Source organism: Sebastes fasciatus, chromosome 2, assembly GCF_043250625.1.
Source record: "Sebastes fasciatus isolate fSebFas1 chromosome 2, fSebFas1.pri, whole genome shotgun sequence".
NCBI lineage: Eukaryota > Metazoa > Chordata > Actinopteri > Perciformes > Sebastidae > Sebastes > Sebastes fasciatus.
Window position 1 is genome coordinate 18,190,883 of NC_133796.1, and position 20,681 is coordinate 18,211,563.

The 20,681-nt window shown below is 39.1% G+C and overlaps 1 protein-coding gene across 2 annotated transcripts; it reads left to right on the forward strand.

Moving 5' to 3' along the window:
* The first annotated feature begins 1,382 nt into the window (after positions 1-1,382).
* LOC141753818 (nuclear receptor-binding protein-like) lies at positions 1,383-20,659 on the forward strand. Of its 2 annotated transcripts, none has more exons than XM_074612421.1 (18): positions 1,383-1,437; positions 6,062-6,498; positions 6,986-7,108; positions 9,257-9,358; positions 9,556-9,645; positions 9,932-9,972; positions 10,084-10,178; positions 10,681-10,764; positions 11,571-11,629; positions 11,715-11,813; positions 11,920-12,052; positions 12,334-12,424; positions 12,743-12,793; positions 13,523-13,658; positions 13,867-13,920; positions 14,097-14,160; positions 17,631-17,686; positions 18,200-20,659. In XM_074612421.1, the coding sequence occupies exons 2-18, from the start codon at positions 6,241-6,243 to the stop codon at positions 18,257-18,259; spliced, it is 1,596 nt and encodes a 531-aa protein (XP_074468522.1). In that variant the 5' UTR covers positions 1,383-1,437; positions 6,062-6,240; the 3' UTR covers positions 18,260-20,659. The 2 variants fall into 2 exon arrangements, with proteins under 2 accessions (XP_074468522.1, XP_074468529.1); XM_074612428.1 differs by lacking the exon at positions 1,383-1,437 and adding an exon at positions 5,453-5,640.
* Positions 20,660-20,681: the final 22 nt, after the last annotated feature.

Genomic DNA, 20,681 nt, shown 5'->3' on the forward strand with positions numbered 1-20,681 from the left:
CGAGAGGGCTCACCTCTAGACACTTCCGGTTTCGCTTTTAAACGACGTAGATTGGAAACCCTAAATTATTATTATATATATATTTTTTTTTATGAAAATGTTTATTTAATATAGTCATACAGAATTACATGTATGGGTTTTAATGACTTGACTTGAAAAAAAATACAACATCTACTTGGAGAATACAACATCTACTTGGAGAAAAAAATACAACATCTACTTGGAGAATACAACATCTACTTGGAGAAAAAAAACCCATCTAATTGGAGAATACAACATCTAATTGGATAATACAATATCTACTTGGAGAATACATCATCTACTTGGAGAAAAAAATACAACATCTAATTGGAGAATACAACATCTAATTGGAGAATACAATATCTACTTGGAGAACACAACATCTACTTGGATAATACAACATCTACTTGGAGAAAAAAATACAACATCTAATTGTAGAATACAACATCTACTTGGAGAATACAACATCTACTTGGAGAAAAAAATACATCTAATTGGAGAATACAACATATACTTGGAGAAAACAACATCTACTTGGAGAATACAACATCTACTTGGAGAAAGAAAATACAACATCTACTTGGAGAAAATAGTGTCATCGCCATAGAAGCTGCAGGATATGTCAGTGCATGTCACAGCCTAATTAGAGACAACCACAACAACAACATAATAGATGTAACTCACACTCTGCCTTTTATTTACTCCTCCACTTCATGTTTTTTCTTTTTTTCTTTATTTTTTTTTTTACATTTTTTCCTTTGATATTGCAATATATTGTTATCAATTGTTTTTTATTTGTTTGCTTGTTTTATTGACACAACAAACATTAATTACTTCTTTATTGTTTTCTTCCACTTACATGCATGTTCTTTGTAAATGTCTATATATGGTAATTTGCTTAATGAATTGTATACATGTATATATATATATATATATATATGTTTTTGTTTTTATTTTGTTCTTTTATTTATTTGAATTGATTATTGAATTGACGCTTTGGCAATATTGTTCACCTGACAGTCATGCCAATAAAGCAAATTGAATTGAATTGAATTGAATTGAATATAGGCACACTTTCCATAGCTGTGTTGAGCTGTAATAGCGAACCGCTCCTTCCAGACTCACATTAGAGGGGAACTATCTTGATTGTTCTTCGAGCTGATCACCATCGCAACCAAATTACTTATTTATTTTTATTTTAATGCAGTTGGTTTTAGAAAATTAAGAGAATGAATGAGACGGCAACTATACTTGAAAAGGAAAAAAAAAAATCTATCCTATATTTGTATCGTTTGTAGTAAAGTTAAACAAAAACGGCACAACCCGGAATTGATTTAGTCTTTAACACTTCCGGTTCCCTCTTCTCAAAGTAAACAGTTTGTTGAATGGGGTTTTTAGTTGGATGCCTGAAATGAGGTCTGTAGTTAACACACGCTAAAAATACTTTATCGTTTTATTCTATGATATAAAATAAGGCAGTAAATATCCCACTCGTGAACTTTGAAGCTTTCAAGTGCAATCTGCAAGATTCAACCTGCAGGTAGCTGGCAGAGTCTGTAGGTGGAGGTTTGGCCTTTGTGCCAGAATCTGCAGGTGGAGTTGGCAGCTGCAGGTTGCTGGAAGAGGCTGTGGGTGGAGGTTCAGTTGGCAGCTGTCTGCAAGAAGCAGCAGATGGAGGCAGAGGTGCTTGTTGCTTGCAGGAGCTGTAGGTGGAGGTTTGGCCAGAGTTTTCTGTCAGAATCTGCAGGTGGAGGCAGCAAGTACAGGTTGCTGACAGAGGCTATAGGTGGAAATTCGATTGGCAACTTTTTATGAGCAACAGCAGATGGAGGCAGAGGTGCTTGCTGCTGACAGAGGCTGTAGGTGGAAGTTTGGCCACAGCTGGCTGTCAGAATCTGCAGGTGAAGTTGGCAGCTGCAGGTTGCTGGCAGAGGCTGTAGGTGTAGATTTGGATGGCAACTTTTTATGAGAAACAGCAGATGGAGGCAGCAGCTGCAGGTTGCTGACAGAGGCTGTAGGTGTAGATTTGGATGGCAACTTTTTATGAGAAACAGCAGATGGAGGCAGAGGTGCTTGTTGCTTGCAGAGGCTGTAGGTGGAAGTCTGGTCACAGCTGTCTGTCAGAATCTGCAGATGGGGGCGACAACTGCAAGTTGCTGACAGAGGGTGTAGGTGGAGGTTTGGCCACAGCTGTCTGTCAGAATCTGCAGGTGGAGATGGCAAATGCAGGTTGCTGGAAGAGGCTGTGGGTGTAGATTTGGATGGCAACTTTTTATGAAAAACAGCAGATGGAGGCAGAGGTGCTTGTTGCTTGCAGAGGCTGTAGGTGGAGGTTTGGCCACAGCTGTCTGTCAGAATCTGCAGGTGGAGGCAGCAACTGAAGGTTGCTGGAAGAGGCTGTAGGTGGCCACAGACATTTAAAGTACATGTTATCTTACCATAAGTGGGACAGTACAATGTAGCTCGTCTCATTACACAGAAGATGGATCATTACGGACAGACAGGAATTTTCCTGAAACACTGAAATTCATCTTTAAATTCAGTTCAAATTCAAAAACATAATTAAGTCAATACACAAGCAAATAAAGTGTCTACAAAAACTGAACATTCATTACAGGGCTGTTGCATTGCAATTCATTATATTAACCTGTTTCCTTTTTTTTCTGGCCACTCTGAATCTTACCCACAAGCTGCACTCATAGTCCATAAAAACTTTAATGTTGCCTCATATTGAGAATATATTATAGAAACAGTACATTATTGTGGGACTTGTTTACATCTTACTTATAGTCATATGAGAATATGTACTGTATATCATCTCTGTGTCCAGTTCCGAGTTGGTCTGGGATATGTTTAGCACAAAGCCTAAAAGCAGGAGGGAATCAAAACCATGTAGAGCAGAAATGTACACATGACAGAGGCTTGATAATAGGGATATTTTTTATATCCTTGACACTGAAAATACAGCAGGAAATTGATCTTTGGAAAACATGAGGACATCCAGGTCAAACTCCATCTCCTATCCTCTCTCTTGCTCTGTAAATGTCTTTCTAAATTTATATCCCAAGCCTATTTAAAAGTCTCTTCTGCACTATATTCACTTTTTTAATAGTCGTGTATCACAGCTGTTACCCTGCACTATATTCACTTTTAACAGTTTTTCTTCATCTCCTTGTATTTTTTATATCTGGTATATTTTTTTGTACTTTGTACTTTGCACTACTAACTTTTTTACTGCCTTTTTACTAACATGTTTTGCACTATGGAACTGTGACGCTGGAAACTTGAATTTCCCTCAGGATCAATAAAGTTACTATCTATCTATCTATCTATCTATCTATTTATCTAAATGTCTTTTTAAATGTATTTCCCAAGCCTAACCCGAGATAACCCTGGTGACATCATCAGGGTTATTTATTAGAATCAGTAAATTGTTATCTCTGCTGTTATTTATTTGGCAAACTAGTCCTTTGCATTTTGATACCCGGTAAACGAGACAGAGTGAGACCTTGTTGCCCATCTCTCTGATTCAATTTCCTGACGCCTTCCTTCGCCCCGCCGAGCAGGTCGGTCTAGAAGGTAACCCACGAGTTGGGGAAACTCTCGCGAGATGGTCATGGTTAGGCATTGGTTTTCAATCGTTAAGGCGTTGAGCTCGGATGAATAGTTTAAATTAGGCGTTGACCTCCATGAATAGTCAAGGTTAGGCGTTGACTTCGAATAGTTAAGGTTAGGATTTTAAGATAGGTCGGCAAGTATCGCGAGAGTTTGCCAGATTTCGCAATTTGCGGGTTACTTTCTGAACACGACCTAAAAAACACCGGTTGCTCCTGCCCCTTGACTCCAAAGACTAGACTACACAGTTAGAACATTTGTTGAGTAGAATACTATATCTCCCAGGTATAGGGTAATGTTTAACCTTGTATTCAATGTAATATTTGCTATTAAATCTGTGTTGTACTTATATTGTAGGTCGAGGAGTAACTCTACACTAGGGATGTGTCGGTCACGAACGAGCCGGTTCATTGAGCCGGCTCTTTTAAGTGAACGATAAGAGCCGGCTCCCGTCCGAGAGCCGTTTTCTTTTTTTTCTTTTTTTTATTGAGGTACTGTTTGTAACTTTATAAGCGTATAAATGTAGCGGGTCGGGATACATGCGCGCTCGCACATGCGTGCTCGTGTGTGGCTGGAGCCTCGTCTCCTCTGCCTGCTTGCCTTCACTCAGACAGAGCGCGCCTTCTCGCGTACTCGGTCCACCTCTATACGTGAACGCGCGCTCACTCCACACTGCAGGAGAGTTAGTTTAGCTCTGAGAATATCTAGTGAATGTACAGTGGACGTTTGTGCGGAAATAAATGCTACAACTCCTCCAGACCCCAGCAGAGGTTTCCCGTGTCTTGTGAAGTGACGGGGCTCCACAGAGAGTAACTGTTGTCGGCTCGTTACCGACCAGGTGCCGGTGTCTCCCTGCCCACTCCGGCTCTCTGAAATATCGAGTGATATTGTGGTTTTAGCTGACGTGTGTCGCCTCACTGTTTTGAGCGATGCTCGTTCAGGTATATTTAGAGCGAGCAAGCGGGAGCCCGATGCTGACTTTCGTTGATTTCAAGGCCACAGGTGTCGCTGTTAACAAGCTTTTCTGAAAGTTAAGATAAGATAAGATAAGATATACTTTTATTGACACCGTGGGGAAATTTTTCCTGGACTCCGTCCAACCGCAGTTACAAGCACTAAATTAAAACAGCATCAACAACAATAATACAAAATTCCACATCAGACAGGGAAACAGTTTCACAGAAACAGATGTTTCAACACATACACAGTCCATGTACATAATGGCACATACTATCACACACACCATGGCAGGTATTGCACCGGTAGTGCACTGCACCGTCTACCGTGTTGCCCATATTGCACAGACAATAGTCCAATATTACACATATGCAACATATTGCACTGTCCCTTTACAAATAGTCCCTTTAAGGGCACATTATAACGTTGGCCTGAAGGCATCATAGAGAATTCAGCCGAAAGAATGTGATCTGGTTGGCTGATAATTTTTTTGCTTTCTCAGCCACCTGTTTCTCCCAAATTGTGCCCAAGTCCTTCTGCTGAACTCCAATAATCTTGGAGCACACTTTGACTATACTATTTAGACTGTTCTTGTCCTTCACAGACAGCCCTAAACCAGTTTAGTATAATTATATTGAATAATGTAAGTGATATATGTGCACACATACTAATCAAAAATCAAAACAGCGCTAAATGTGGCTGAATTATAAAAAGGCAGAAGTGGTAAAAACGAAGAGCCGTTTGGGAGGAGCCGAAAGAGCCGGCGCTTCTTTGGTGAACTGAGCCAAATGATCCGGCTCACTAAAAAGAACCCTAACTCCCATCACTACTCTCCAGCACTGCGTTTTCTGAGCGCAAACCAGCGCTGCTCAACGCACCGCCCCTCCCACTGCTGCTGCTCACAGAGAAAGACCTGAAACCAACAACATACAGCAGCTTTATGACGAACTAGCTAGCATGCTTATGTCTAAAAGCATCTCTTCTTACTGCTTTCTCATCAGTATGTAACCCGAGGCTCTTGATTCAGGGGTAGTTTGCTGTTCCACGGTAGGCTTTACTATATATATATACTGCTACTTAACTTTATGTTAGCTGGTTGTTTATTTACCTTTCATTAGCTTGTTAGCTTAGAAAGTTAGCAGCTGAACTTCTCTAAGCTAACGTTGAACATTAGCTACAGTAGTTAGCTATAGTTTGACTGAGTGATGTTTTAGTGTGATGTAACAGTGTGTAACATGTGTCTCTGAGTTTAAGCTAACTTATCCCAGTAAAGCATAGTTCGTCTGTCAGGAGGTAGTTAAGCTAACATTGGGTGGGAAAGTAACCTTGGACTATAAGACTATACTTTTTTGCCACAATGTTACAAATCTAAGCATACTGATGATAAGAAAGCAGTAAAAAGAGATGAATCTAAGCACGTTATTGCTAAAATGTTACTAATCTAAGCATGTGTCTGGTGTGTTTACAGATCCTCCCTCCTTGCAGCTCTACTTTGTTGAAAGTCAGGCCTGAAATGGATGTGTGACCAGCTCAAATAGAGAGGAGAAAGCAAGAAATAGGCTTCCTATCTTACTCGTTGCAGCCCAGGAGGAGCAGCAGGAGGAGTCTGGTTGAAAGGAAAAAGCCAGCAGGCATACAAGTTGTGTCATGATGTCTGAGACACAGGAGATAGGAGATCCTCCAGGTACAGAGGGAAACAAGCCAGAGGTCACAGCAGCAGTGACACACCTGACCAGTACTATTCAACAGGTAGAAAGTGGAGCATCTGTGTCTTCTTCTTCGCCTGTGGCCTCCATGATCCAGACTCCTGCCACCACAGCGACTGAGGATGAGGATGAGAGTGAAGATGAGTCAGAGATCCTGGAGGAGAGTCCTTGTGGCCGCTGGCAGAAACGCAAAGAGGAGGTAGGGATGGCTGGGAAGCAGTGCTTTAAAATGATGGACAAAGCATTAACTGTTTAAACCACCGTCAGTTACAAGTTATTATGAGACACACATCACATTTGTCTGCATAAATAAAAATTTTAAAGTGACTTTTGAGTATGTAAACCAGAGGCATGAAGCTCAGCTGACTGGATTATTGGATGCAGTACTATTATGATGTAGATCCTCGATCCTTTTCCTACTGTTAAAGACTACATTACATTTTATGTGACACAAAATCAATCAAATTAATATTTTCTACATAAAATGAACAACCTGTTGGGCCATCGTCATTTTCAAATTGTTGAGATGTAGAGCGGGTCGTAGGAGGATGAGAAGGATGGCAGTGAATGTATGCTATTCAAGTTTTTCGGTTTATTCTTTTATGAACTGTTTTTGTACCTTGTATTTCATTTCACTATTAAAATATATTATCTAATAAGCTATTTTCTGTTCTTTTCCACTGTAGGTGAATCAGCGTAATGTCCCAGGGATTGATGCTGCGTACTTGGCCATGGACGCAGAGGAAGGGGTTGAGGTGGTTTGGAATGAAGTCATGATCTCAGAGAGGAAGAACTTCAAACTGCTGGAGGTGAGGCCCGGTGTTACGATATGTAGGAATAAAACGGTTAAAGATACTCGTTAAGGTGTGGTTTAGAAAGCCCTTAATGGCAACTTGCCGTCATATCATGTCCTTATTAACTTAGTCCTATAGTCATTATTCGACTCGTTTAAGTCATCGGCTAAAGCTTGAAGTCCCGTCTACTTACTTACTTAGGCCTTTTACCCCTTTTACCCCTCCAGCCTTTCTCTCCAGCTGGTTCCAGATGTAGCCCGTTCTTTTGGTGTCTGCCTTGAGGTCTCAGCGCCAGGTGTTCTTTGGCCTTCCTCTTTTCCCTTTTCCTTGCGGATACCAGGATAAAGCTTGCTTGGTGATGTTTGATTAAGGCTTACGGAGTATGTGACCTATCCATTTCCAGCGTCTTTTGGGGATTTCTTCATCTGCAGGAAGTTGGAAAGTTCTCTGCCAAACCTAGTTGTTGTTTATGGTGTCAGGCCATTGGATCTGGAGAATCTTTCTCAAACATGTATTGATGAATGTCTGCACTTTCTTGGTGGTCATCACAGTTGTTCTCCATGTCTCTGATCCTCACAATAACACAGATTTTACATTTGTGTTAAATAGCCTGGCCTTGGTTTGCAGTGACAGTTATTTTGAGTTTCAGATGTTGTTTAGCTGTATAAATGCTGTTCTTGCTTTGCCGATTCTTGTTCTTACATCAGCATCTGTGCCACCCTGCTCGTCGATGATGCTCCCAAGGTAGTTGAAGGATGTTATTTCTTCCAATGCGCTACCTTCTAGTGGGACTGGGTCAGTGCTGGTTGTGCCGGTCTTTAGGATTTTGGTCTTGCTCTTGTGAATGTTGAGGCCAACTTGTGCAGAGGTTGTTGTTATGGTGTTGGTCTTCTCCAGGATTTGTTGTTGAGTGTGTAATAGTAGTGCAAAGTCATCTGCAAAGTCTAAGTCATCGAATTGTGTCCACTGGATTCCATTTCGCTTTCGTGCTGTGGATGTCACCATGATCCGGTCTATCACCAGTAGAAATAGGAAGAAGTCCCACATGCAAACACTAAATTTGGGGAAACTGCTTTTGGTGTTTGTGCTGCAAAAACTTTGAACAGTTTATAAAACACATTAAAACTTAACACAATTGTACCTGTAGGTGATTTTAAATCCATGATTACAAACTACTTCGCTCTTGAATGTAACTGTTTTTAACTGTGTTCTATTGTTGTCTAGCTGTTTGCTTCTTGTTAACTCATTAATTATGTTCTTGTGTGTGTTTATTCTGTTTTATTGTACTTCAATATCATTGAAAGTGAGGGCATGCCCTCAATAATTCCTCAAGAAATAAATACAGGTTGAATGAATGAATGAATGAATGAATGAATGAATGAATGAATGGTGATATCACCCCAAAATGTAAAAAAAGAGAAAAGAACATTTTCACAGATGTTTTTGTGCCTCATTAGTTCATGCACATATACAGGATAAAAAAGCATAAAGATCGATTGGGTACAACTTCTTTTACTATAGTACGCACAAACAAGTTATAGTGGTGAGAATGACGCAGCTCTTGATCTGCAATGTGGACAAACCAGTGTCAAGCAATGCCAGTGAAATTTAAGAGGTTCCCTGTCTTACAGATCCATCATGTAACTTTAATTAAAAATTATATTGACATATTTTAAGGATCATGAATTTGGGCAGTGGTCAGTGATATACAGTATTGTTGTTGGCATATAATGAGCTTCTTTACCATATGTATAAGTATCGAGCTTAGTCAAAGGAAAACTTTTCTAACTTTTGTGTAAAATATTTAAAGAATGCTCCCCTCTTGTCCTGTTGTTATAAAGCCGTTATAGACTGTCCAGGTTTGTTAACACGATAATCTGTGTACAATTTACTAGTGTGACATAATTTCTGTCATTGTGTATTATTATAGGGCAGCAGATAAAGACTATTTTTATTATCGATTAATTTGCCAAAAAGACCAGAAGGTCAAAACTATGTGAGAACATGAGGGAAAATATTGCTTCGTTACAGTTTGTTCACATGACTGGTTCATTCAGATATATTACTCATCGGTCAGGCACAGGAGACTTGGTGCAAAAGCAAAATGTGTTTATATTAATTAGTATTATAACATATTGTATTTTGTTTTTCCTCTGTGTTTAGGAGAAAGTGAAGGCAGTATTTGATAACCTGATCCATTTGGAACACGCAAATATCGTCAAGTTTCACAAGTACTGGGCGGACACAAAGGAGAACCGGGCCAGGGTGAGTCTCAGACCTGGCAAAACATTATTTTGGTAGACTTAAAATTGCAGACGCAGGCTTGTTATTGGATCTTTTGTCTGTCTTCATAAGTAAAATCATCACTTTCAAAAATGAAATAAGTATTTGTGAGTCTTTTTTTATTTACATTTCAATTAATCTGCCTGTAAAGTTTCCCCTAATTTCTTTGTCTCCCACAGGTGATTTTCATCACTGAATATATGTCATCAGGAAGCTTGAAGCAGTTTCTTAAGAAGACAAAAAAGAATCATAAAACCATGAATGAAAAGGTAATAACTGACTGTATATCAATTTACCCTAACAGAATAATGGTATATACATATATACATGGTTACATAGTTTTCGAAAAGTGACAGCATGGATAAGATCGGCTTTCCAAAGCGAGGACCAAGAATTTCATTAACGCATTAACTGTCTGTCGTCAAAAGGAAGAAAGAATTTGCAAATATACTGTGTACCAGTTTTGAGCGAAGTTAAATCACGTTATGTAAGTCATAGTTGCTCCATATTGGAAACCAGCTAGTAAGTGCTCTGATAAAGTGTATGGTCCTACAGGCTTGGAAGAGATGGTGCACACAGATCCTGTCTGCTCTCAGGTTGGTTTCACCATATCAAACATGTTAAATTCACTGACATGGAAAACATCCCAATCTCTTTCTAATGAAGTCTGTATTTGTATTTGTGGATGTTTTTCTTATGTACTGCAGTTATCTCCACTCATGTGATCCTCCCATCATCCATGGCAACCTGACCTGTGACACCATCTTCATCCAACACAACGGGCTCATCAAGATCGGATCAGGTATAGAGTTACGCAAGTTTCATAATAGAAGGTTAGGTAGTGGAGCTGGAGCACCGTTGATAGAGTCAAATGATACTGAATTATGGATTTAAAGACTGGAAATTTCAGTGAATTTCCATGATTACACAGTACCAGTGTTATATGTACAAAAGTAACAATCTCATCTGTCACTTTAACAAAACAATCAAGAAGTCTTGTCACAAAAATTGTGTCAATATCTCTTTTCTCATGCAAATCTCTGCACTTTGTTCGACCTCTCGTACTCCATTATCTGCTAAAGAGCAGCTTCCAAACTCTCAACATCCGGCACTATAGTTTACACAATGTAAAGGTAATATTGATATTCCCTCTTTTTCCCCTGCCTCTTGTTCCTCACTCTATCACATACTTTCTTGTCTTTCTTGTCTTTCTCTACTTTCTCGGTCCTCATATTCCTTCTTCTTACTCACTCCGTCCTACCATCATATATCCTCCATCTTCTCCCCTCCTGTCTCATCTGCAGTTGCCCCAGACACCATCAACAACCATGTGAAGACGTGTCATGAGGAACAGAAGAACTTGCACTTCTTTGCCCCAGAATATGGAGGTAGATTTTTCTGTGTTTACTAGGGTTGATTAAAGATACTCTTAGTTGACTTACACTCATACAATTTTGTCGATTAGTTGATTTAATCAACAGATCTGTAAAACTAAGTTTCTCCATAAAGAATCACACAAAAGCACAACTTTAAATCTTGTGTTTACCAGAGATGTGCTCATACGTTTCTTGTGAATAAGTCATTCAGCATGAAAAAGCATTAAATATGACTAATCCACTAAAGAAATCTTAGTCGACTAAGACCAAAATGACCGATTATGATGATCGACTAAGAGGGGGCAGACCTAGTTGTTAATGATTTTGACCTCCAGAGTAAACTGGATAACACAGGTTATTATTATTATTATTATTATTATTATTATTATTATTATTATTATCATCATAATTACTGTTTTTAAGGACTCTTGATTTAATCCATGTGTGAGTATGTGGTTTCATATATTGGCATAGCACAATAGAAGTATGGTATCGTACAATTCCTTAGTTTGATGAATATGTTGTTGTTGAATATGTTTTCCTATGAAGACATTTTTTTTAATATAATATGGCAGACTTCTTAGTACAACAGTGTTGAATGTTGTTTTAACACAGTCAGCTCTGCAAGAGCTTTGTCTAAATATAATAATCTAAAATTGATTTAAATCAGAAAACATCTTATCAAAGAAGAAGTAAACAAGACTAAGAATCAATCTGACCAAGCATTTGATGCCAACTTTTGATACCTGACGGACGAAGGGCACATTTAGGTATATGATACAATATCTGTTTTCTTTTTATTCCTTCTCTCATTGTAGTTATTGACGATGTCACCACAGCTGTAGACATCTACTCGTTTGGCATGTGTGCCTTAGAGGTGAGATGGGACTCATGATACATGGCAGGATGGCCTGAGCCCTTTCTTAAAACAATATGTTAACGTGCGCGTTGGTGTGTTGCAGATGGCGCTCTTGGAAATCCAGGGGAATGGAGAGTCCTCTTTTATTTCTCAGGAGGCCATCAACAATGCCATACAGTTACTGGAGGACCCACTGCAGAGGGTGGGATGAAGAGACTGGAGCATGTGTTTGCATGTTCATGAGTATCCTGGAGGATCATACAAGACGTTTGTCCAGAAGTGTGTGACCGAGATGTTTGTTTTTGTAGGTGTTGATCCAGATGTGCCTCGAGTGTGATCCCAGTACAAGGCCTACAGCCAGAGAACTGCTATTTAACCAAGCTCTGTTTGAAGTACCACAGCTAAAACTGCAGGCTGCACATTGCATTGTCAGCCACCACCGTGAGTCTTTACCATACACATACATACATAACAGATTTAGTTATTTTGATTTGCTTTAATCAGGATGAAATGGTTAATAAGAAGACTGACCAAGTAAGTGACGGGCTACATGTAGAGTTAAAACTTAAGAGCTTGCTGAGCAGGAAGAGGTTCTGTATCCATTAAAGCTCCACTAATCATCAGATACCACCAATGAAAACTTAAGCAAGTATAAATTTAAAGTGATGTGTCCTAACTAGCTGCATCACCTGATCAGTTCTTAATGGTTTGTAATTGTTCAGACATGATTCCTGAGAATGCTCTGGAGGAGATTACTAAGAACCTAGACCCCAACCTGGTCATCGCTGAGATGAAAGAGGATGTTCAGCTCAAGTAAGTGCCAAAAGCTGGTATTCACAGTTTAGTGTCAGTCAGCGTCAGCTAGTTAAAAACAGTAGTCTTCCAGATAGAGCTGTTTGTTTTAATAGCAACAGCATTGATGTTTTTCTTTCATTCTGAATATGTTCAGTACAAGAAGATAATGTTTATCAATAATAATGGCAGATATTGACTGTGTTTTTCATTACTCTTATATGCTAATCCTCAATGATTATCTGAGTTTATAGGAAACATTATATTATCTTATTTTACATTTGTTTGGTGTAAATACCTCAAACTGTATTATCTAATTGTATTTCTTTTCTTCTTTAGGCTTTCACAGTTTCCTGCTTTGGAGCTTGATAAATTCCTGGAGGATGTGAGGTAAGAGTGAGCAACAAGAGCAAGCTCTACTCTCAATTTCTATAAGCCTCAAAGAGAAACACTATCCGCCCACATGGGGGCAGTATGGGACCTTCTTGCTATTGTGGTGCATCTTTCAATATGTTTATGTATGATATAATCCAAATATGGTATAATATCCTACTAAAATATTACTCCTGGACTATTTTGAAAACATTTAGTTTTTTTCACATGTGCATTGGCCACTTTGCATCAAGTTCTGCTAGTCTCCTCTGCTTCATGTTTTTCCTCATCCTGAATTGTATCCGCTGTATTTGGGACCTCTGTGTGTAATATGAAATCATGGCCAAAGAACTTAATTGGCCACTGGTAGACCAAGGTTTTGATACATCTAAAAGAAGTCTTAATTTTTGAATAGTTATTGATGTGTGTTACTTTTGTCGTTCACATTAAGTTTTGACTATATGGAGAGAGAAACAGAGACTATTTATTTCAAACATTTTGTTACATGTTTGGTTTTCTTATATATATATTGTAGGTTCAAAATGGAGATTTTGTTAAATTTTCTCTCACATTTTCCACGTCATCGCTTTCATTTCTTCTTTTGTTTCTGACTTTCCTTACCTCAAACGTTTTAATCATTTTTGTATTACTTTATATAACTCCCATCTTTTTTCTCCTTCATTCCCCCTTTCTATATGTTTTCTCCACCTCTCCGTGTCGCCATTACTCCCTCTTCCCCTGGATCAGGAATGGTATTTATCCAATGACGGCATTCGGGCTGCCCTGTCCTCAGCAGCCTCAACAGGAGACTATTAAATCTCCCATTGTCATCCCCTTGGTCAAATCCCCCACCCCCGAACCTGCAGAGCTCGAGACACGACGGGTGCGTACAACAGATTTTACTGCATATTACAAAAGGAAGATACAGTCACAATGGTGACATTTCACAAGTAATCATCCTGATGCTAACATTTCTTAATGTTCACGGCCAGTCACTGAATCAATGTGTATAATGTGTGTTTTCTGGTGTTCTGAAATCTCAACTCTAGTTGAGAATCACTCATATTTAGATTTCCATACTTCTTTTGCAGGTCGTTCAAATGCAGTGTAACGTTGAATATGTCGAGGAGGGAGCAAAGTATCATGTAAGTCTCCACAATAATATGTATAGGTTGGTCCTTTATTGTTTAACTAATTACTATGCAACATACAGGCTCCCCTCACTGACCAACAACATGGTATTATACCAAACATTTGTTATTTCCTGGCCATACAGAAGTATAATAGTAATAATAATATTGTTTTCTTTCTCTCCTTCCAGCTAACATTACTGCTGAAACTGGAGGATAAACTGAATAGACATCTAAGCTGTGACATGTTACCTCGTAAGACCACCTCTTCTATCACACACTGACACTTAATCCCTCTGTGAGCTTCAAGATACAGTCACTGATTTTGTTATTGTGCGCCCACATCCTAAAATTTACACCCAGCTCTCTCAATGCTGAGAGTCCAGTTTCATTACATCAAAAGTGAGCAGGGAGGTTTGATTTGGGCGCGCTATTGGGACATTGACATTTCCAACCAGTCAATATTACTGCGATCATTTGATATTGTTGGAAGGCGTGTCCTGCGTAGGTGAGGGGAAGATAAGAGGAGTGGAGGCCATTCTTTCAGGCATGTGTGTTTCACTTTTTGTCCCGATACAAGCACCTCTACATGTATGTAAAATATCAATACCAGAAAGCATACTGTATTTTAGGGGGGGAATGACACATGTTTGCATGTGGGTTTGCATGTGCATTTTGACTTTAATGCCTTCAAAGATTTTTATGAAGTGTCGTCATTTTATCCATCTGGACAGTTTCGGTTTACAGCTTGGGTTTAGGGTTAACGGTAGTATTACATTTGACTTGAGGTGATGATAAATGATGGAGTTATGTCTGTATGAATTACTGCATAGCACTGTACTCTCAGATTTTACCACACACAGAGTTTTAATATACAGTAACTCTCCATATGTGCGCACTGAGGCATGTGGGAAAGTGAGAGTGAGATTCCAGAGAGAGTTCGAAACTGGGATGGCGTCACAATATACAGCATGCAAGACTATTTTTGGCAGGGAGACTAACTGTCGCTTATGTGTCATGAAAACCTTGCACCTCTATTTTGGACAAATTTATTTGGATTACATTCAGGAATTGTTTTTTAATGGCCATAGTGGCTTTTAAAACCCCAATAGGCGCAAAATCTGTTTTAACATCGTCAATAATTCTACTTTAAAAAGTCTGAATTTTTTAGTTATTTAATTTATTTATTTCAAATTGAGGATTTTCATCAAAATGCTGGAAACCAAAGGAAGGCAAATGAGTAAAGAACGCACAACACAACTGTTGCAATGGTCAGAATAATGTAGGCAGTATGATCCCGTGTGGACATGCACACAGGTATGGTTGGCATGTATAATGTTGCAGGCGTGTGGGGAATGCCGGGCCTGTGAAAGGCTGCAGCTGACAGCTGTCACCTCCTGTGTCAAGATCTGGCCATCTCTTCCCAGGCTTTCATCTCCCTGTCTCTCCTCTGCTCTTTCTCTCGCTCACACTGTTTCTCACATCATATGTCTTCTTTTGCACACTCACACCTTAATACCAATGGCACACATACTATAGCTTCACATCATAGACGCACCCTGTCCTCTTAGTCAACAGCCCCTCCTGCTGATATCAGGGGATATTCTTCAAAGCTTTCCTTATCAACGCGCCAAAGTCCAAAGTAACACTGTGCAGAGTCACAAGCTTACTGAGCCACTTAAATCCCCCCCCCCCCTTTTTGCATTGCTCTAATACACCCTACTTCAATTGAAACATTTTCACAACATGCAGCACCATCCTCAAAATCAGCCTCAAAACTAAAATAGTAACTAATGTTGTAAGATGATTTTCAGACCACAAGACGCAAACAAGCAAGGAAGGCTCTCACTTAGCTCCAATATCAGTCAATTCATCATGTTCAGTTTAGTTTATTAAGATCCCTATTAGCTACAGCATTGCAGCAGCTATTCTTCCTGGGGTCCACAAACACACTTACAATGTGACAGTGCTAGAATAAACAGGACAAGACAAAAACACACAGAATAATCTAACATAGTTGTGGACTGCTGGTGTTTTTCATTTCTTAATGTCAAAGTTGTTGGATGGACCATCTCCTCCACTTGTTTGTCTTGCCCCAGTCACATTCCTGGTGTAGTTGTAAGTTGACAGCGAAGTTATTAAAAATCGGTAGACCATGACAACTCTTCTGCTCACTGGGCACAGGCAAAGAATGTCTCAAATTGGGCGGTTACAAAAATAAAAGTAAAAAACACTGTCATTAGATCTAAAAAAAACAGGTCAGCGACTGAAAGGAGGGCTCTTAAGGTGTATCAGGAGAAAGTTGGCATAAAAAGTTGTGGAACATTTTATATTCTGAGCTGGTTTGGTCTGAATGTATTTTCCTAATGTTTTAGTCAAGTAAAATCCAGCATATGTTCCCATATTGTGTGCAACCTTGCATATATTTTGTTTAGACTTCTGTTGATTCCCTTTGTAGTTCACTTGTAGCTCAGTTTTTTTTGGGTACTAACTTTCCCTCAACCTGCCTTATACTTTCACCAAAGGTAGCGAGTCCTTACACTTTCATGTTATGTAAACAGTCAGAAGAATAGCACAGTTGGAGCGCAATGTTATTTTACATAACAAAAGGTTTTGCAGCTGCATTGTAACAATAACAGGATTATTGACACTCCTGCTGGTGTAGAAATCTTAATCTTTGCCTTTTCTGAGATAGATTTGTTCCTGTATAACTGTTGAAGATTGAGTATCTTGAAAGACTTTAACAGTTAAAAAAAAAAGGGGATACACTTTTGTTGAGCTAGGGGTACATTTTGTTTTTTGGGACAAATACAGAACATTGAAAAAATTTAAAAATATTAGCCCAGAAAGAAAGTGCACTAAAATTGAGGAAAGGAGAAGAGGCTCAGAAGACTGTCCATTAAATCGTTAAGCCTTTAATAGCAAGGCTAAAGAGGAAAATTTACAAAGCTAACATGTTTTAACAGATCGTGGCCTTATGAAGACCATGCTGGTTGAAACATGTTGGCTTTTTGCACTTTCCTGCCAGATGAGTCCCATTCTCGACTCTCTGTCCTTTTTAACTGTGTTGGATATCACTTAAAGAACCAGTGTGTAACATTTAGGGGGATCTATCGGTAGAAATGGAATATAATGTTTTCTTTAGTGTATAATCATGAGCCGTTTATATCTACATAGGGAGCGGGTCCTCTTCATGGATTTCGCCATGTTGCACCACCATGTTTCAACAGTAACCCAGAACGGACAAACCAAACTCTGTTAACTTTTCCTGCTTGGGCCGGAGTCAATAACGTTATTCGCTGCCATCGCTGCTTCTCTCTCTTGCTTCACCACTCACGTCCCACGTACACGCACACTCTAAGCTCTCTACTCTTAGAAAAACTGTCTCTAGAGAGGGCCATTCGCATTTTTGATACCGCCGGATCCTACACACATGGCCATAGGAATATAAAAATGGTACCACCCAGCAACAAAATGGGCTCAGAGATGCAAAGAGCAACATCAGTGGCTGCTGTGGATGTGTGGATTTAAAAGCAGCATCTGGACCATATTTTCTGAATGTGGTATTTACCCTAGGCCTGACCTTTTTTCAGCCGTAGGTATGTGTGTTATAGTATTTGCATAACTCCAAGAGAGATAGTGAGCGACTGGTAGAGTTGATCATGATGAAGGTGATGTACAAGTTTATGAATTACTGTTATTAACTGTGCTGGTGTTTGTTTCAGATGAGAATGTTCAAGAGTTGGCTGAAGAGTTGGTGCAGCTGGGCTTAATCAGTGAGGTGGGTGTTTTGTATGTTACAGAGAGATTCATGTTGTCTGTGTTAGTGCAAAGCTGCAGGCGAGTGTGTGGGTGATACTGTAGGTGAGTGTGCTATTCCTGTACCAAACTCTGTGGAAATTCTGTTGATTTTAAAAGGCGAGGTGACCCCTGACTCTTTTTTATACCCTCCAACACACATACACCTTCGCCTCTAAAAGCCTTATGCACATTTACTGCTAGATACAGTATGTACTCTTGCGCCCACTCACCTACCCACATTAATGTTATATAGTCACTTCATCTCTCTGTGGGCGATAGTATATGTAGGCTTTTGTCTTAATGACTTACTCCTCTTAATGGATTTCATGGACACTTAAAACAGTTTTATGCCTCATCTGTTGTACTGACTTACGTACGTACATATGTGTGTCTTAGCTGTAATGATGGGCCATATCTCCAGTATCTAACAGATCAGTGTATCTGTTATCTGTAACTTCCTTGATTGTTGAAACTGTTTGTGTTCTCTTCACAGGTGGACCAAAACCAAATAGCCTCTCTACTAGAAGAATCATTCAGCCAAGCTCTTAACTAGCACCGGTTACTGACTCCTCATGAGTACACTCCCTTGACCCTGTTACATGTTCTTTTTGGTTGCTCAACATGGTGACTACATTTAGTATTTTTTATGTATTTTCTACTAAGCCTTAGGTGGTAATGTGACCAAAAGGGTGGGATTTTTCCTCTGCGTCAGGGATTAAAACTTCCTAAAAGCACAGAAAACCTTTAACATAAAGCATTTTAGAGTCCAGGTGACTCCAAAGAAGCCACCTGGACTGATTTCACATTTCCTATTGTAAAATTCAAAACATACATATACAGTATACTGATTCTTTTGAATGTGTTGGCTGTTAAGTTTAGTTAAAAGGTAAACCCCATTAATGCTGTACCAGACATTTGATGACAACAGTACCGACCAGATTACTTACAGCTTTACCTTTTTAAAACCACTTTTTCTCTCAAGCCACAGTTGTATTTCAGAGTGAGGTGTTTACATAATGAATTGCTCGGCCTGTTTGTGGTAGGATGAGACAGTCTAAAACATCATCATGACTGATTCAAACCTTCAACTGGAGTAGCACCACGCAAACTCACCTCTCACTACTTTAAATTTTAACGATTAGATCCACTTCTGTTGACCACCAGCAAAACTTCCCTTTCTACCCAAAGAAGATTTCACAAAATAAGCCATTCTCTCTGGATCCTCATTTCACGTGGTTCCCCCTCTCATTTGGCTCCCTTTTGTGTTGCCTCATATGATACATACAGTATATAAACATTCTCCTGTTCTTTAACTTTTGTGACGTGTTTGACCAACATGCCACCTTTCAGGTTAAATATATGTAATAGTTTGAAAACTGGATGGCAGAGATTGCAAAGTTGACTTTATAATAGACAAATACCCATGAAAAAAATATTTTTAAAAGGCCTTTTATACAGAACACAAAGGATGTGCACCACTGCATATCACATGCCAGTTCTCTCTGGTTACTTGGTTACTTTGAGGTACTGTGAACTCAGTGTTACTGAATTTCCGTTTGTGTTTGTTTTTATATTTTTGCGCTACTGTTAGCCTTACGCTAGGCCTACGCACATGCCTTAAAGTCCTCTTTTCTCTGTTTTTATTATTGTGTTTACCATTTGCTGCTTGTTGGGTTCACACATGCTACTCTGCTTGTAGAATTCATTCATGCGAGACTTGTGTACTGAACTCGGCTGCCATATGCTGTAGAAAGAGGACCTGGCCTTTTCCTGATACATCTGTGTGAGAGCGTCATATGTTTTATTTATGTTACAGACACTGTATAGCATGTCTTTACTTATTATTCTTTTGTTTACTGTGATTTCACACAGAGACCACATCGTTGGGAGTCTGAGCCAATACATAACATCTCTTGTTTCCATTGTTTTCATTTGATTAAACTGGGACCTAGTGGGTTCACATGATCCTTCTCAGAGAGCAGAGGCTCCTAAACTTGAACACAAAATTTGACATCATACATGTCTAGTTTAGACTTATATTGAGATCAGGGAGTTGCATATGGCCTTTTTGTGACATTTTGGCTCGGAGCTCTTTGTGGCCTACTGGTACTACTGTCTCTGAACGCTCATACAATTCAGGAACTTAAACAAGCAGTAATATTGCAAGGAAATATAACATTCTCAGTACGTATAGAAAAAAAACAAAAGCTATGATACGGTTACATACAATAATTTACCATTTTTCTGGCATTTTATTGAGATTATACTTGAAGTGTCTTATAATAAATACCAGTTTAATTGACAATTACTTTATTAGCTTGCAGATGGAGCTTTCCTGTGTTGCTGGTTGATGAGTTATGATGTTAAATTGGTCCCCTCACCAGTGATATCATATTAATCCAATGATCTCTCATATATTTCTGAAGTATTTTTTTAAAAATGTATTCAGGCTACAAATGTGTTCCAATCTGCATTTTTGCTATAATACATACATGGGGTAGTCTATCTTAATGCATTGTTTACTTTATTTTCCTCTGTTTTGTATGTGTATTTGTGAACTGCTAAGATTGTATATTCCAAAGATGTGTTTTAAAATCAGCCAGGAGAATGTAAGTGCACCATTTCTTGTAGAGAGAAGTGGTAAAAACCAACCAATGTGATCACCAGACCAGCTTTATTCTCTCTCTCTCTCTCTCTCTCTTTCTCTCTCTCCATCTCTCTCTCTATCTCTCTATCTCTCTCACCCAAATTATTGGTGGTGTTGAAACTGGTTATTAAATAATCATTCAGGGTGGGCCCGCTTTATCATCCTGTAACTCAAAGGATGTGAGCTTTTGGTTATGTTTGTATATTCCTCTATTTTGTATATGACATGAGCGTCAGTAAATGTTTGTGTGTCTTTGCAGAATCTGCAAAGTATGACTGTTCTTTCAAATAAATGTGTGAAATGCTTCACTTTGTTATTTTTTTAGCAA

Coding starts and splice junctions, on each gene's coding strand:
- LOC141753818 (XM_074612421.1), top strand. CDS start 6,241: ATGATGTCTGAGACACAGGAGATAGGAGATCCTCCAGGTACAGAGGGA. Junction 10,179..10,680: donor GCTCATCAAGATCGGATCAG/GTATAGAGTTAC, acceptor TCTCATCTGCAG/TTGCCCCAGACACCATCAAC. Junction 11,630..11,714: donor TTGGCATGTGTGCCTTAGAG/GTGAGATGGGAC, acceptor GGTGTGTTGCAG/ATGGCGCTCTTGGAAATCCA.